At 35.7% G+C, this 15,863-nt stretch overlaps 1 protein-coding gene across 2 annotated transcripts in view; it reads right to left on the bottom strand.

Annotated features, from left to right (window-relative positions):
- ABCB7 (ATP binding cassette subfamily B member 7) overlaps positions 1-15,863 on the bottom strand; it is a 184,940-nt gene that overhangs the window by 78,036 nt on the left and 91,041 nt on the right. The window contains exons 2-3 of one of the 2 annotated variants that reach the window (XM_047097817.1): positions 13,864-13,941; positions 11,620-11,706 (exon numbers count right to left, since the gene is read on the bottom strand). In XM_047097817.1, coding sequence (XP_046953773.1) covers positions 11,620-11,706; positions 13,864-13,941 — 165 coding nt within the window. The remainder of the gene's footprint in view (positions 1-11,619; positions 11,707-13,863; positions 13,942-15,863) is intronic. The other variant, XM_047097818.1, reaches the window with a different exon arrangement.

The following is a 15,863-nucleotide window of genomic DNA, read 5'->3' as shown; positions in this document are numbered from 1 at the left end:
AAGCATGGAGGTTAAAGAACACCCTACTAACGAATGAGTGGGTCAACCAGGCAATTAGAGAAGAAATCAAAAAATATATGGAAACAATCGAAAATGAAAATACAACAATCCAAACGCTTTGGGACGCAGCGAAGGCAGTCCTGAGAGGAAAATACATTGCAATCCAGGCCTATCTCAAGAAACAAGAAAAATCCCAAATACAAAATCTAACAGCACACCTAAAGGAAATAGAAGCAGAACAGCAAAGGCAGCCTAGACCCAGCAGAAGAAGAAAAATAATAAAGATCAGAGCAGAAATAAACAATATAGAATCTAAAAAAACTGTAGAGCAGATCAACAAAACCAAGAGTTGGTTTTTTTTTTAAAAATAAACAAAATTGACAAACCTCTAGCCAGGCTTCTCAAAAAGAAAAGGGAGATGACCCAAATAGATAAAATCATGAATGAAAATGGAATTATTACAACCAATCCCTCAGAGATACAAACAATTATCAGGGAATACTATGAAAAATTATATGCCAACAAATTGGACAACCTGGAAGAAATGGACAAATTCCTGAACACCCACACTCTTCCAAAATTCAATCAGGAGGAAATAGAAAGCTTGAACAGACCCATAACCAGCGAAGAAATTGAATCGGTTATCAAAAATCTCCCAACAAATAAGAGTCCAGGACCAGATGGCTTCCCAGGGGAGTTCTACCAGACGTTTAAAGCAGAGATAATACCTATCCTTCTCAAGCTATTCCAAGAAATAGAAAGGGAAGGAAAACTTCCAGACTCATTCTATGAAGCCAGTATTACTTTGATTCCTAAACCAGACAGAGACCCAGTAAAAAAAGAGAACTACAGGCCAATATCCCTGATGAATATGGATGCCAAAATTCTCAATAAGATACTAGCAAATCGAATTCAACGGCATATAAAAAGAATGATTCACCATGATCAAGTGGGATTCATTCCTGGGATGCAGGGCTGGTTCAACATTCGCAAATCAATCAACGTGATACATCACATTAACAAAAAAAAAGAGAAGAACCATATGATCCTGTCAATCGATGCAGAAAAGGCCTTTGACAAAATCCAGCACCCTTTCTTAATAAAAACCCTTGAGAAAGTCGGGATAGAAGGAACATACTTAAAGATCATAAAAGCCATTTATGAAAAGCCCACAGCTAACATCATCCTCAACGGGGAAAAACTGAGAGCTTTTTCCCTGAGATCAGGAACACGACAGGGATGCCCACTCTCACCGTTGTTGTTCAACACAGTGCTGGAAGTTCTAGCATCAGCAATCAGACAACAAAAGGAAATCAAAGGCATCAGAATTGGCAAAGATGAAGTCAAGCTTTCGCTTTTTGCAGATGACATGATATTATACATGGAAAATCCGATAGACTCCACCAAAAGTCTGCTAGAACTGATACATGAATTCAGCAAAGTTGCAGGATACAAAATCAATGTACAGAAATCAGTTGCATTCTTATACACTAACAATGAAGCAACAGAAAGACAAATAAAGAAACTGATCCCATTCACAATTGCACCAAGAAGCATAAAATACCTAGGAATAAATCTAACCAAAGATGTAAAGGATCTGTATGCTGAAAACTATAGAAAGCTTATGAAGGTAATTGAAGAAGATTTAACGAAATGGAAAGACATTCCCTGCTCATGGATTGGAAAAATAAATATTGTCAAAATGTCAATACTACCCAAAGCTATCTACACATTCAATGCAATCCCAATCAAAATGGCACCAGCATTCTTCTCGAAACTAGAACAAGCAATCCTAAAATTCATATGGAACCACAAAAGGCCCCGAATAGCCAAAGGAATTTTGAAGAAGAAGACCAAAGCAGGAGGCATCACAATCCCAGACTTTAGCCTCTACTACAAAGCTGTCATCATCAAGACAGCATGGTATTGGCACAAAAACAGACACACAGACCAATGGAATAGAATAGAAACCCCAGAACTAGACCCACAAACGTATGGCCAACTCATCTTTGACAAAGCAGGAAAGAACATCCAATGGAAAAAAGACAGCCTCTTTAACAAATGGTGCTGGGAGAACTGGACAGCAACATGCAGAAGGTTGAAACTAGACCACTTTCTCACACCATTTACAAAAATAAACTCAAAATGGATAAAGGACCTAAATGTGAGACAGGAAACCATCAGAACCTTAGAGGAGAAAGCAGGAAAAGACCTCTCTGACCTCAGCCGTAGCAATCTCTTACTCGACACATCCCCAAAGGCAAGGGAATTAAAAGCAAAAGTGAATTACTGGGACCTTATGAAAATAAAAAGCTTCTGCACAGCAAAGGAAACAACCAACAAAACGAAAAGGCAACCAACAGAATGGGAAAAGATATTTGCAAATGACATATCGGACAAAGGGCTAGTATCTAAAATCTATAAAGAGCTCACCAAACTCCACACCCGAAAAACAAATAACCCAGTGAAGAAATGGGCAGAAAACATGAATAGACACTTCTCTAAAGAAGACATCCAGATGGCCAACAGGCACATGAAAAGATGTTCAGCGTCGCTCCTTATCAGGGAAATACAAATCAAAACCACACTCAGGTATCACCTCACGCCAGTCAGAGTGGCCAAAATGAACAAATCAGGAGACTATAGATGCTGGAGAGGATGTGGAGAAACGGGAACCCTCTTGCACTGTTGGTGGGAATGCAAATTGGTGCAGCCGCTCTGGAAAGCAGTGTGGAGGTTCCTCAGAAAATTAAAAATAGACCTACCCTATGACCCAGCAATAGCACTGCTAGGAATCTACCCAAGGGATACAGGAGTACTGATGCATAGGGGCACTTGTACCCCAATGTTCATAGCAGCACTCTCAACAATAGCCAAATTATGGAAAGAGCCTAAATGTCCATCAACTGATGAATGGATAAAGAAATTGTGGTTTATATACACAATGGAATACTACGTGGCAATGAGAAAAAATGAAATATGGCCCTTTGTAGCAACGTGGATGGAACTGGAGAGTGTGATGCTAAGTGAAATAAGCCATACAGAGAAAGACAGATACCATATGGTTTCACTCTTATGTGGATCCTGAGAAACTTAACAGGAACCCATGGGGGAGGGGAAGGTAAAAAAAAAAAAAAAAGGACGTTAGAGTGGGAGAGAGCCAAAGCATAAGAGACTGTTAAAAACTGAGAACAAACTGAGGGTTGATGGGGGGTGGGAGGGAGGGGCGGGTGGGTGATGGGTATTGAGGAGGGCACCTTTTGGGATGAGCACTGGGTGTTGTATGGAAACCAATTTGTCAATAAACTTCATAAAAAAAAAATAAAATAAAATAAAATTTTAAGAAAAAAAAAATAAAAAAAAAATAATAAAAACTGAAGTATCTACTCCATTTCTGGAATAGATATTTTAAAAAAAGTTGATGCTCATTGCTGGTGAAGTTGTATTGAAATGGGTACTCTAACACACTGTTAGTGGGGGAGTATACTGAAACAATCTTTTCAGAAAGCATTTGATACCCACCATCAGCTTTTAAAATAATTTGCCCTTTGTGTCATGAATTCCATTTCTGGAAACTTATGCTTTAAAAAATACTTAAGAATATTCTCTAAGTTGAATCAAATTTACTTTATAAAAATTTCTTGAATCTATTTTCACTACCAACCTAATCCAAGCTATCAAATTCTCTCACCTAAACCACTGTAACCATCTCCTAACTGATTTCTCCGCATCTATTCTGCTCCCTATTCAATTAGTTCACCCTGCAATCAGATATTACTCCCAGTTTAAAACCCTTCAACTGCATCCTATTGCTCTTAAAGATCAAAGTCCATAACGTGGCTTGTGAGGGTCTGCTTGGCTTGGCTCCTGACTGCTTTCAGTGTTCTTGCCATACTAGCTTTCTTTTCTTTTAGTTCCTCAAATATGCTATAATCCCTCCTGCCACAAGGCATTTGCACGATATCACTCATTCTGTCTGAAATAATCTCCCTCCGTACAACACCAACCCACTCCCCAATCTCTTCTAATTAGTTAACTGCCAACTCAAGCAGCACTTCTTCATGAGGCCTTCCCTAAACCCACTCAGGATCCTTGGCTGTATTCTTTCACACTGGAGTATTCCTCTCTTCCAGAGCATCCATTTTAGTTATAAACTACATATACAGAAGTGATTTAATATTTGCTTTCCTGTTAGAATTTAAATTCCATATGAGTAGCAACTTTGTGTTTGGTGCTCACTGTTGTAACTCAATACCAAATATAGTGCCTGACATACAGTAGGTACTCAACACGTATCTATTGAATAAAAGAATGAAAAACTTAGCTATTAAGGATGTTTATTCTCATGCAGTTTTAATAGGAAAAAAGTTGGAAGCAGCCTAAATGACCAATAATGGAGAACTGTGTAAACAAATTATAGTGAATGTATAAAACAAACTGTAGCCATTGAGAAATATATGTAGTGACACAGAAAAATGTGAAGTGAAAAAAGCAGAGCACAAAACTTATTTTTCATGTTAAAAAAGTGACATGTGTATGAGTTTACACATGCATACAAATGGGTCTGAAAGCAATTCCCCCAAAGTGTTAAAATAAGTAGCTGTGAGTAGATGGAATCACTGATGATTTTTTATATTCTTTTTGCTTGCTTGTATTTTTTGTAGTTCATATAGAATAAGAAAAAAATTAGTTCATTTTGTGGGAGGAAAGTTACCCAATTTCAAGTAAATGTACACACACAGCAAGGAATGGGGGGAAACTGGCAACATACAAGAAACCCAGGACAACACATTATATTATTCAGGGTAGTTTTATATTATGGTTATTGCCCCCCAAACTCAGCAAAGTATTTTTCTAGCTCTTTCTCAGTGATTTCTCAGTCTGTTTACTGAGTAAAGAGCAACAGAAATAAAACTGTTCATATTGTACTAAAAACAGGACTACCTTCCTGGCTGCTTTAAAGATAAAAGGTGGTGCTTAGAATTCTCTCTCTCTTTCTCTCTCTCTCTCCCTCCACTTCCGTCTCTCCCTCTCCCACTCACTCTCCGTCAAATAAATAAACTTTAAACATATATATATATATATATATATATATATATGTTGGCAAAAATATGAAATGCTGAAAATACAGTTCTTAATGTTTTATTTTATACACACATATACTCACATATGTTCTCATAACCAGTAAGGTATTTTTAAATGGGAATAAGGCTATAATTTTAAAAGTCACTTTTTCAATTGAACTATTACTAAATATAATTTAATGCATTATAACTCAAATTGAGGCATTTCAACCACTTTCCCATTTCACAGGTTGTATCTTATTTTTTTTGATGGAATAATGACAAAAAGGCCCTGCTTCTGCATATCTTTAGAAACACTCTCTCCTGTCAAAACCATCTACAACAGATCCCAAAATTTTTCAATTATGACACAGAGAAGTTATGGCTAAGAGCAAGAAAATTATTCTAGTTGGCTTAATAGTGCATAAAATGTCACCATTTTATTTAACAAAATGGGTTCTGAAGTTGTGTAATCATGCATTATGAGCCCATTCAGCTATAAGTACATGACTTAAGTTATACATTAGATACACTATAAAGTTTGAAAAACGTCTTTTTTATAAGTGGAGGCTAAATCAAAAAGGAATTTCAGAGGCTGAGGCACAGTTTTAAAGAATTTTAAACCAACTCATTCCGGCTGTACAAGAGTAAAATAAAATAACATGGGGAGGTCTCAATACAGATCCTGAAAGATCATATATCACATTTCAAAATCACCACAATCATCATACTGTGAACAGCCATAATTCATACATTGGATACACAATGGTAATCCTAAAAGACAAAAGGGTTATCTAAAGCCACAAGCTTGAGACTGAATTCAAAATCACCTTCATATCAACTTACCTTTTCATTTCAGACTAAGAAACACAAATAGTATACATACCCTTTTAAGATCACATTCTTAAAGAAAGGGTAGAAAATATAGGAAATGGTTAATGAGGATAACAAGAAATTGGCTTATTTGAAAACATACTGTGTAAGGAGTAATCACAGTATAGGAAAACAAACAAACAATGATTTAAGGAAAGGAAGTTCTTTTGCAGGGGTAAAAATTCCTGAAGTAGCCAGTGGTTGAAATCATAATTTTTATTTAAGCCTCACTTACACATAAACAGAACACATAAATTTCTTTCACTTTTCTGTTTATCATTTTCAAAATAAATAGAAATTAAAAGTTATTTTAAAAACATAACTGTGGGGGTGCCTGGGTGGCACAATCGGTTGAGCGTCCGACTTCAGCCAGGTCACGATCTCGCGGTCCATGAGTTCGAGCCCCGCGTCGGGCTCTGGGCTGATGGCTCGGAGCCTGGAGCCTGTTTCCGATTCTGTGTCTCCCTCTCTCTCTGCCCCTCCCCCGTTCATGCTCTCTCTCTGTCCCAAAAATAAATTTTAAAAAGTTGAAAAAAAAAATTAAAAAAAAAAAACATAACTGTGGGACACCTGGGTGGCTAAAGTGACCGACTTCAGCTCAGGTCATGATCTCATAGTTCTTGGGTTGGAGCCCCGCGTTGGGCTGTGTGCTGACTGCTCAGAGTCTGGAGCCTGCTTCTGATTCTGTGTCTCCATCTCTTTCTGCCCCTTCCCTGCTTGCGCTCTATCTCTTTCTGTCTCTCAAAAATAATAAATAAATGGTCAAAATAAAAACATAACTGTGATGACTTATGATAACAAAAGCTCTCTAAATTTGAATGCTTTAGAAATATCATTAAAAGGCCTACAAAAGTAGGAGTGAATCTACTTTCCTCTTTGCTAAATAACAATATATACAATGCTGCCTTCTTGCTAAAGCTAAATATGAATAGCCTCAAATTTAAAATATGGAACTGACATTTTAAGCCCCATTAAAACTAGTACTATGTTATAGTATGAGGAATAAAAGTTTTTACAGAGGTCTCAACTATGTACTGGAATTAGCTTGCCATACTAAAGGAAATCAATTGGATTCAGAAAAAAAAACACAAAAGTAATGTAAGAAGGAATGTAAATGGGCTAAGATCTCTGTATGATAACAAAATGAGTTTGGAAGAAAATACTTAAGAACATCACAGAGCTGTTAAACAGGAGATGAAAGTAACTGAAAATAAGGTGGGCCAACATAAAAAAAATAGGTGCTACAAAAAGAGATGATACCAGAAACAACACTCAATAAATATTTATTCAATTAATAAATTATCTATTCTTAAACACATGAGGATACATTGTCATTAATATTCAGAAGGCATAGCTATTACTTGATTTATTAAATCATTTTAATAATCTAAGTGACAGATCTTTAAATATTTAAATTTTTTAATATTTATTTATTTTTGAGAGACAGAGAGAGACAGTGTGAGCAGGGGAGGGGCAGAGAGAGAGGGAGACAGAATCAGAAGCAGGCTCCAGGCTCTGAGCTGTCAGCACAGAGCCCGATGCGGGGCTTGAACCCACGAACCGTGAGATCATGACCTGAGCCGAAGTTGGACGCTTAACCAACTGAGCCACCCAGGTGCCCCAGATCTTTAAATATTTTTAAATATTTACTTATTTGATATTAATACAGAGCTTCATAAGCCTTATGAGGCTAGGCAGACAAAAAGAAATAATGAAAGGAATATCTACTTGTGCACAGGGAGCTGAAACAGCACAATCACAGCATGGTGAGCCAAAAACAGATGCATAAATAAAATTAGGTGCATATGACTCAACAGTGTATTGAGTCATATTATGTTTATATGGATCAGTGCTAAATTCAATAGTGTGACCTGAGGGAGAGAGGTAGTCACTCACAGCCATAAGCGCTGTAAATGAATACATAGAGCTAATAACTATGTGAGCAGGGCACAAAAAGGAAAATAAATTAAAACACATCTGAAGCAACTCACTGGGTAGAATTTTAAGATATTAAAGAAAACTGCATATTAATAAGCTACATGTATGCTTTGCTTCTCAGGTCAGTAACTTCATCTTTTACTAGAAAAGGTTATCAAGCACTGATTCAAGAACGATTTTTTTCCACCAAGAGTCCATTGCTTCCAAGGGTGTGTAGCCTAATGGACTTTTATAAGAAAATAAAAGAGTAAGAAAAAAGAAAATGAGCTTTTGATAAAGGTAACAGAGTCACCTTTTCTTTAACTGATATGGGATTTATCTAAGAATTCTAGTTTTAAAGACATTGCTAAATTCAGGGGTTCCTGGCTGGCTCAGTCAGTAGAGCATGTGACTCTTGATCTTGGGGTTGTGAGTTCGAGCTCCACGTTGGGTGTAGAGATTACTTCAAGAAAAAAATCGTATTCCTGAATTCTAATAGCAAGAAATGTTCTAATCCTAGATCAAGGGACTAGTTTATAAAGAAACTACTTAGGGGCAAAGTTTGTGGTGAGGAAGAATAAAATATATACTACAAATTTTGGATGCAATTTGTTTTGTATAAATGTGTGCTACAGACTGAATGCTTTTTCCCTAAAGAACCAATTAAGCAGCAAATAATGTGGAAATGCCCACAATTTCATGGATAAGCAAACTGTCCAGAGAAGAGAACTGTCTCTTCAATCCATGCTAAAGGTAAGTAACTGCAATTAAAGGAATAAATTCAATCACTAGTTCAATACTGTTAGAAATAACAGTGGCTTGATAAAAGCTAGGTCAAAATGTAAGGGTTAAATTGCAGTGTAGGGCTAACCTGTAGCCTTGGGAAATAACAGCTTTGTTTTGACACTGTAGGTTAAGAGATAACAGCCTTGTCCTATCAATCAAGGGAACAAAAGTTCAAGGGAAATCAACTGGATTGGTGTTTGACTGGATTGGGGCAAGGACATGTTGAGAACTTTGAAGAAGTGGGCCAGAGGCAGGGTCAAGGAGGTCAACTGGTTGCGGCTTAATGGCAGAAGGTCTGAACTGTTTCCACCCCCATCTGGGAACTATTTCTTTGTTCTGTTCCCAGGTGATGATAAGATGATGTGGTCTGTACCCCGGCTGTTCGAGGCCACACTCTGGTCAAGAATGTCGGTCCTGATCGGTCAGCCTTGCCTCTCATTGCAATAAACTTTGTTGTGACTGTCACTGGTACCCGTAGCATTCTGTTTCAGGAGTCATGTGGACGCAACAAAAAGACAAGCAAGTTGAGCAGATGTCTAGTGGAAAAATTGAGAGGGTAACTGAAGAACTTCTCCAATATTCCTGCCTCTCATTGCAATAAACTTTGTTGTGACTGTCACTGGTGCCTGTAGCATTCTGTTTCAGGAGTCATGTGGATGCAACAAAAAGACAAGCAAGTTGAGCAGATGTCTAATGGAAAAATTGAGAGGGTAACTGAAGAATTTCTCCAATATTACTGGGAATATAAGTATACAATAAGTTTATAGATGGGAGATGAAAGATCTATTATTAGGAAAAGCTCTATTATTATTAATTTCTCTGTACCTTAAGGTTTGTTTTCTATACTCTATTAGTCTGATACTAGAGTGAAAAGGTCCTAAAATGGCTTATGGTACATATGAGATATATTTATACCCAACAGTCAACTTAATAATGTATAATAAAAAAATAACAAGCTGACTGATATTCACATTGGCCAGTCAGTTAATTCCCTATCCCAAGGGAAGTCAATTGGAAAAATGAGATGAAGATCATAAGGCTACTTGATGATGTATAAAATCAGAGCTAGAAAACAGCCTCTCCATGTCATCCAAGTATTCTTGTCCATTGGTCTAAGTGTCCATTCAGTTGAACAAGCCTGGAGATTTGTTATTCCATTATCTCCTCAGGACTCCAATTTTTTAATACTCCAAGCTGTTGTTCCACTCCTGATTATATCAAGTTTTATACCAAAGCTCTCTGATTGCTCTAGTACATGTTAATCTCTCTTGTAATACTACTAGCTTCTGACTATATCCAATGAGGATCTGCTTTAAACATAAAAAAAGAGTATGTCAAGCAAAGTCTGGAAAGTAGTCCTTATTTTAAGTTCTTCATTACTCATGTTATTATCAGCACAGAATTAACTAATTAGTAAACTAACTCATTCTTCAAAAGAAGCACATTAAAAAAAAGTTTAAATGCAGGAGTATAGCACCGAAATTCTTCAAAAATCTGAAGATTCTATTATAAAACAAATAATTTGTTAATTTATCTATTTTTTAATATGAAATTTATTGTCAAATTGGTTTCCATACAACACCCAGTGCTCATCCCAACAGGTACCCTTCTCAATGCCCATCACCCACTTTGCCCTCCCTCCAAACCCCATCAACCCTCTAATTTATCCATTTTAAAAACAAGAGCTTCCAAATAGTGAAACCACTACTGTTTTTCCATAATCCCCTTTACTACAGAGATTGGATAAACAGATCATTTAAATACCTCCTGAGCAGCATTATTATTTTTGTTAGTAGTGTTAAGAACATCCAAGTGGTACAGCCCACTGTGGAAAACAGTATGGAGGTTCCTCAAAAAGTTAAAAATAGAACTACCTTAAGATCCAGCAATCACACAACTGGGTATTTACACAAAGAATACAAGAATCTAATTCAAAGGGATACATGCACCCCTATGTTCATAGCAGCATTATTTACAATAGCCAAGATATGGAAGCAACCCAAGTGTCCACTGATTGATGAATACACACACACACACACACACACACACACTGGAATATTATTCAGCCATCAAAAAGAAGGAAGTCTTGCCATTTGTAACAACATGGATGGAACCTGAGAGTATAATGCTTAGCAAAATGAGTCAATCAGAGAACGACAAATACCCATATGATTTCATTCATATGTAGAATTTAAGAACCAAAACAAACAAGCAAAGGGGAAAACAACAGAGAGACAAAAGAGGAAACAGACTCTTAATTACAGAGAACAATCTGATGGTTACCAGATGGAAGGGGGTGGGGAATGGGTTAAATAGGTGATGGGGAGGGATTAAGGAGTACACTTGTTTGTTGTGATGAGCACTGAGTGATATATGGAAATGTTGAATTACTATATTATATACCTGAAAATAATATAACACTGTATATTAACTAACTGGAATTAAAATAAGAACTTTAAAAAAATATGAAAAAAAGAATATGGATAATTAAATGAATGGATCAGGTAGATGGAAGATTTATCAGGAAGCTAGGGGACATTCTAGGATCTTTCTAAACTAAGTGTACAGAAGGGGAAATGTTAACCACAACACACACACACACACACACACACACACAAATTGCTTCTAAGTGCTAAATCTAATTTACCTATTTATTTATAAGGCTGGATTATATAACAAATAACATCAACCAATGCTATTTTAAGTGAATAAATAAAATATTTAGGTTGATAACTTTTTTCTTTTTTTAGTCAATCATGATATTTTTTGTTTGTTTTAAGCCCAAGAAAGTCTCAGCCATATAACCATGGTCAATTCATAAGGTTTTGCATTAGAAAACCTGTGGTAATAAGAGTCAATCAAAATACCCTGGAAGATAATAATCTTGAATGTGTGTGTGTGTGTGTGCGCGCGCGCGTGGGTGCATTCTGCGCAAATACAGTATGTATAAGAATTTGTAGTTACTGTTATTCACTCTTACCCCTTCTTTTGGGTCTGTGTGGAGTCCTCCTCCTGCATGACCATGCCAACATGTCCTCTTTTCTATCAGTGGCCATGCCTGGAGAGCCTAGTTGAAGATGATACCAAGTCATCCATTAGCTATTACAGAATTTCAGATCTTTAAAACTCTGACTTAGCCTAATCTAATGAATGTATCACATACAAATTCATAGGCATAGCTTTTAACCTAGCACAACAAAGCAAAACACCTTCACGATTAGCTTACAATACACTTACACAAAGATACTGAAATATAACTAATATTAATTCAGAATTACTTTCTCTAAAGAGCTTTTGAAATTAATGTTAAAGAACTTTGACTTATATTACACTTCTATTTGATTTATACCAGCTTTCTTATTGTCATTTGCTACCATAGTACTATGTAATCTGTTACTCTATCATTGGCAAAGAATATCCTAGGGTTAACTAATTATATCCCACTTGTTTTCCACATGTATACATTTTTGCTTTATAATATAGTTCATTTTATATAACTGATTCTTTTCCTTATTCTTTCTCATATATACACGTGTGTATATATATACACATATATATATATGAGTATTTAAAAAAATTTTTAATGTTTATTCATTTTTTGATAGAGACAGAACATGAGTGGGGGAGGGGTAGAGAGAGAGGGAGACACGGAATCTGAAGCAGGCTCAAGGCTTTGAACTGACAGCACAGAGCCTGACATGGGGCTTGTACTCACGGACTGTGAGACCATGACCTGAGCTGAAGTTGGACACTTAACCAACTGAGCCACCCAGGTGCCCCTATATATGTATTTTTAATGTTTACTGTCTATCTTATGCTATAGTAATATGCATGCATGTTGTGTCTTTCCTATTACATGGTAAGTTTCTTGAAATTAAGCCAGTCTCTTTTATCCTTATATCTCCCATGGCTTATACCACAGTGTCTTGTATGTGGGCAGGGTAGATTTCAATGCTTAATGGATTAGCTTATAAAACAGAGCTATCTATAAATCTCTCAACTAGCCTTGAAAATATGCAACATCTTGCCTACTACAAATTTCTAAAATAGGTCTTAAGACTGATTCTTAGGTTAGAGAAATATATGTTAAATTATTTGAGAAATATAAAGTTACTAAGACAGTAAAGATTAGGCTCAAAATTTAAGCTTGCCAATATTTAAAGTTTTCCTCAGTTAAAACATACTTAATGAAATAAATACATATAATAATGCTTCTTCAGTAGCCATAATAATCAATAATTAATGAATTAATGAAGGACACAGTACTTTATAAACACAAATGTGTATCAGTGCTAAATCATAATAGTATGAGCTTTGGGTCAAGCTATGAAAATGGAATCACAAAAACCAAAAGTGTCTTCCCATTTGCACCAGTTGAGAACAAAAAATAATTGCCATAAATGGGTTACTGATTCTTGGATCAACAATCTTAAAGCATTTTTAAAGGGAAAACATCAAAATACAAATTTTAGTGTTATAATGTCTCTGTGACATTTTTTTCCATCTAAAAGACTGAGTAACAAATTATATCAAGCACTCTGATGAATACCACAGAAGATAATACGGTCTTCGACAAAGCAAAAGATTGAAATGTTATTCACTTTTACAGCCTCTGCATAAATTAGAACAATGCCTTGTACTTTAAAGGCAAATAACTGTTAGAAATAATAAACGTAGTACTCAGGGTTTAGCCTGTCTTCTAATTTTCCAACCTTTCCCATCTTGGAGAATTGCCTGTATAATTTCAGACCACTGAGAAATTTTGAAGTTGTCTTTCACTTATATTAACAATGAAAAATAACTTTTATCAACACGTAAACTAAGCATCAGGCTCTAATAAGCAAAGAGTCCCTGAACATCTTCTAAGGTAAAGGGCTTTCACGCATTTGAAAATCTTATAGCATTCCATACATCAGATACAAATTACCAGGATAATTTTAAGGTCAACAAGCTGATATTACATTTATAAAAAGCATTCTGAAAATGTTACTGTAGCTGGCACTGATCTCAAGAGATTCTGACAGATCTTTCCAGGAATGAAAAAATAATCAAGATATCTATCCCTATTTCTATGAGCAAAAACATAATTTCTTATTCATCTTTCTATTTAGAAAAAAATGAAAAGAGGAATTGAGAAATACAAAATATATAGTATAAATTTGAAAATGCTCAAAGAAATGCACACTTTTCTGAGTTATATATAGAAGTATCTGCTTAATCTTACCCTGGTAACATGTAGTATCTGTCTTAAGTTGCCTTTTCCCAGTCTCTGCCATGTAGTATGTCTTAATGACTCTGGGATCTACAGAAGAGAAAAAAAGGAAGAACTTTTTTTTTTTTTTTTTTTTTTTACATTTTATTTACTTTTGAGACAGGGAGAGACAGAGCATGAACAGGGGAGGGTCAGAGAGAGGGAGACACAGAATCTGAAACAGGCTCCAGGCTCTGAGCTGTCAGCACAGAGCCCGACGCGGGGCTCAAACCCACGGACCGCGAGATCATGACCTGAGCCGAAGTCGGCCGCTTAACCAACTGAGCCACCCAGGCGCCCCAAAAAAGGAAGAACTTTGAGAGTAAATAATTAATATTAAGAGATTTCCTCTATTCTCCTGTATACAGCTGTTACATCCATCTGGTCTAAAATGTCATTGAAATTTACTATTTTCTTATTGATTTTCTGACTGGATGATCTATCCATTGATGTAAGTCGGGTGTTAATGCTCCCTACTATTATTATATTACTATCAATTTCTTCCTTTATGTCTTAGACCAGTTGCTTTATATATTTAGGTGCTCCCATGTTGGTTGCATAGGTATTTATAATTGTTGTATTCTCATTCTGCATTATTCCTTTTATTATTATGTCCTATTTGTATTTTGTTACCCTCTTTATTTTAAAGTGTATTTTGTAAGTACTGCTACCCCAGCTTTCTTTTCACTTCCATTTGCATGATAAACTTTTTCCATACCTTCACTATCAATCTGTATATATTTAGGTCTGAATGGAGTCTCTTATAGGAAGCATACAGTCTTACAATTTTGTCAATTCAGTCACCTTTTGTCTTTTAATTGAAGCAGTCCATTTACATTTAAATCAATTATTAACAGGTATGTACCTACTGCCATTATGTCACTTGTTTTACAGTTTTTTTGCAGTTCTCTCTTCCTTTCTTCTCTTGCTGTCTTAAATTGTGGTTGGATGGCTTTCTTTAGTGTTATGCTTGGATTCCTTTCTCTTTATTTTTTGTGTATTTACTATAGGTTTGGGGTTTGTGGTTACCATTAGGTTCATATATACCATCTAAAGTGTGTAGCAGTCTATATTCAGTTGGTGGTCACTGAAGATGGAACCCATTCTAAAAGCACTCAATTTTTTTTTACCACCCCCATGTTTTATGTATATGATACTATACTTTATATTCTTATATTTTGTGAACCTCTTGACTGATTTTTGAATATATAATTGATTTTAATGTTTTTGTACTTTAACCTCCATACTGGTTTTATAAGTTATTAATCTACTATTTCTATTTTATGTTTGCATTTACCTATGAATTTTTTCCTTTCATAATTTTCTTACTCCTAAGTATGGCCTTTTCTTTCTATTCAAAGAATTCCCTTTAATTTTTCTTGAAGGCTGCTGTAAGGGTTATGAACTCCTTTAACTTTTGTTTATCTGGGAAACACTTTATCTCTCCTCCTATTCTGAATGATAACCTTGCTGGGTATTCTTGATTGCAGACTTTTTTTCCTTTCAGCACTTTAAATATATGCCACTTCCTTCCAGACTGCAACACTTCTGCTGAAAAATCAGCTGAAAGCCTTATGTGGTTTCCCACATGATATATATAATATATATTCAAAAAAATTCCATCCAAAAAGAGCATAATACACATTCTCTTAAAGTACACATGGAACATTTTCCAGGACAAATCACATATTAGGCCACAAAACAAGTCTCAATAAATTTGAAAAGAAAGTCATATCATGCATGTTTTCTGACCACAACAGTATGAACCTAGAAATCAGTAGGAAGAATAATCTGGAAACAACACAAATACATGTAGGCTAAATAACATGGTAGTAAACAATGAATGACTCAATCAAGAAATCAAAGAGGAAATCAAAAAATGCATGGAGATAAATGAAAACACAACAGTAAAAAATCTTTGGGATGCAGGAAGGCTGTAAGGGGGAAGTTTCTAGCAATAGAGGCCTACTTCA

The sequence above is a fragment of the Lynx rufus genome, unplaced genomic scaffold (assembly GCF_022079265.1).
Source record: "Lynx rufus isolate CCGP_SWC_20201006 ecotype Redwood Valley unplaced genomic scaffold, mLynRuf1.p SCAF_42, whole genome shotgun sequence".
In the NCBI taxonomy this organism is placed as follows: Eukaryota; Metazoa; Chordata; class Mammalia; order Carnivora; family Felidae; genus Lynx; species Lynx rufus.
This window is presented reverse-complemented; position numbering and strand designations above follow the sequence as displayed.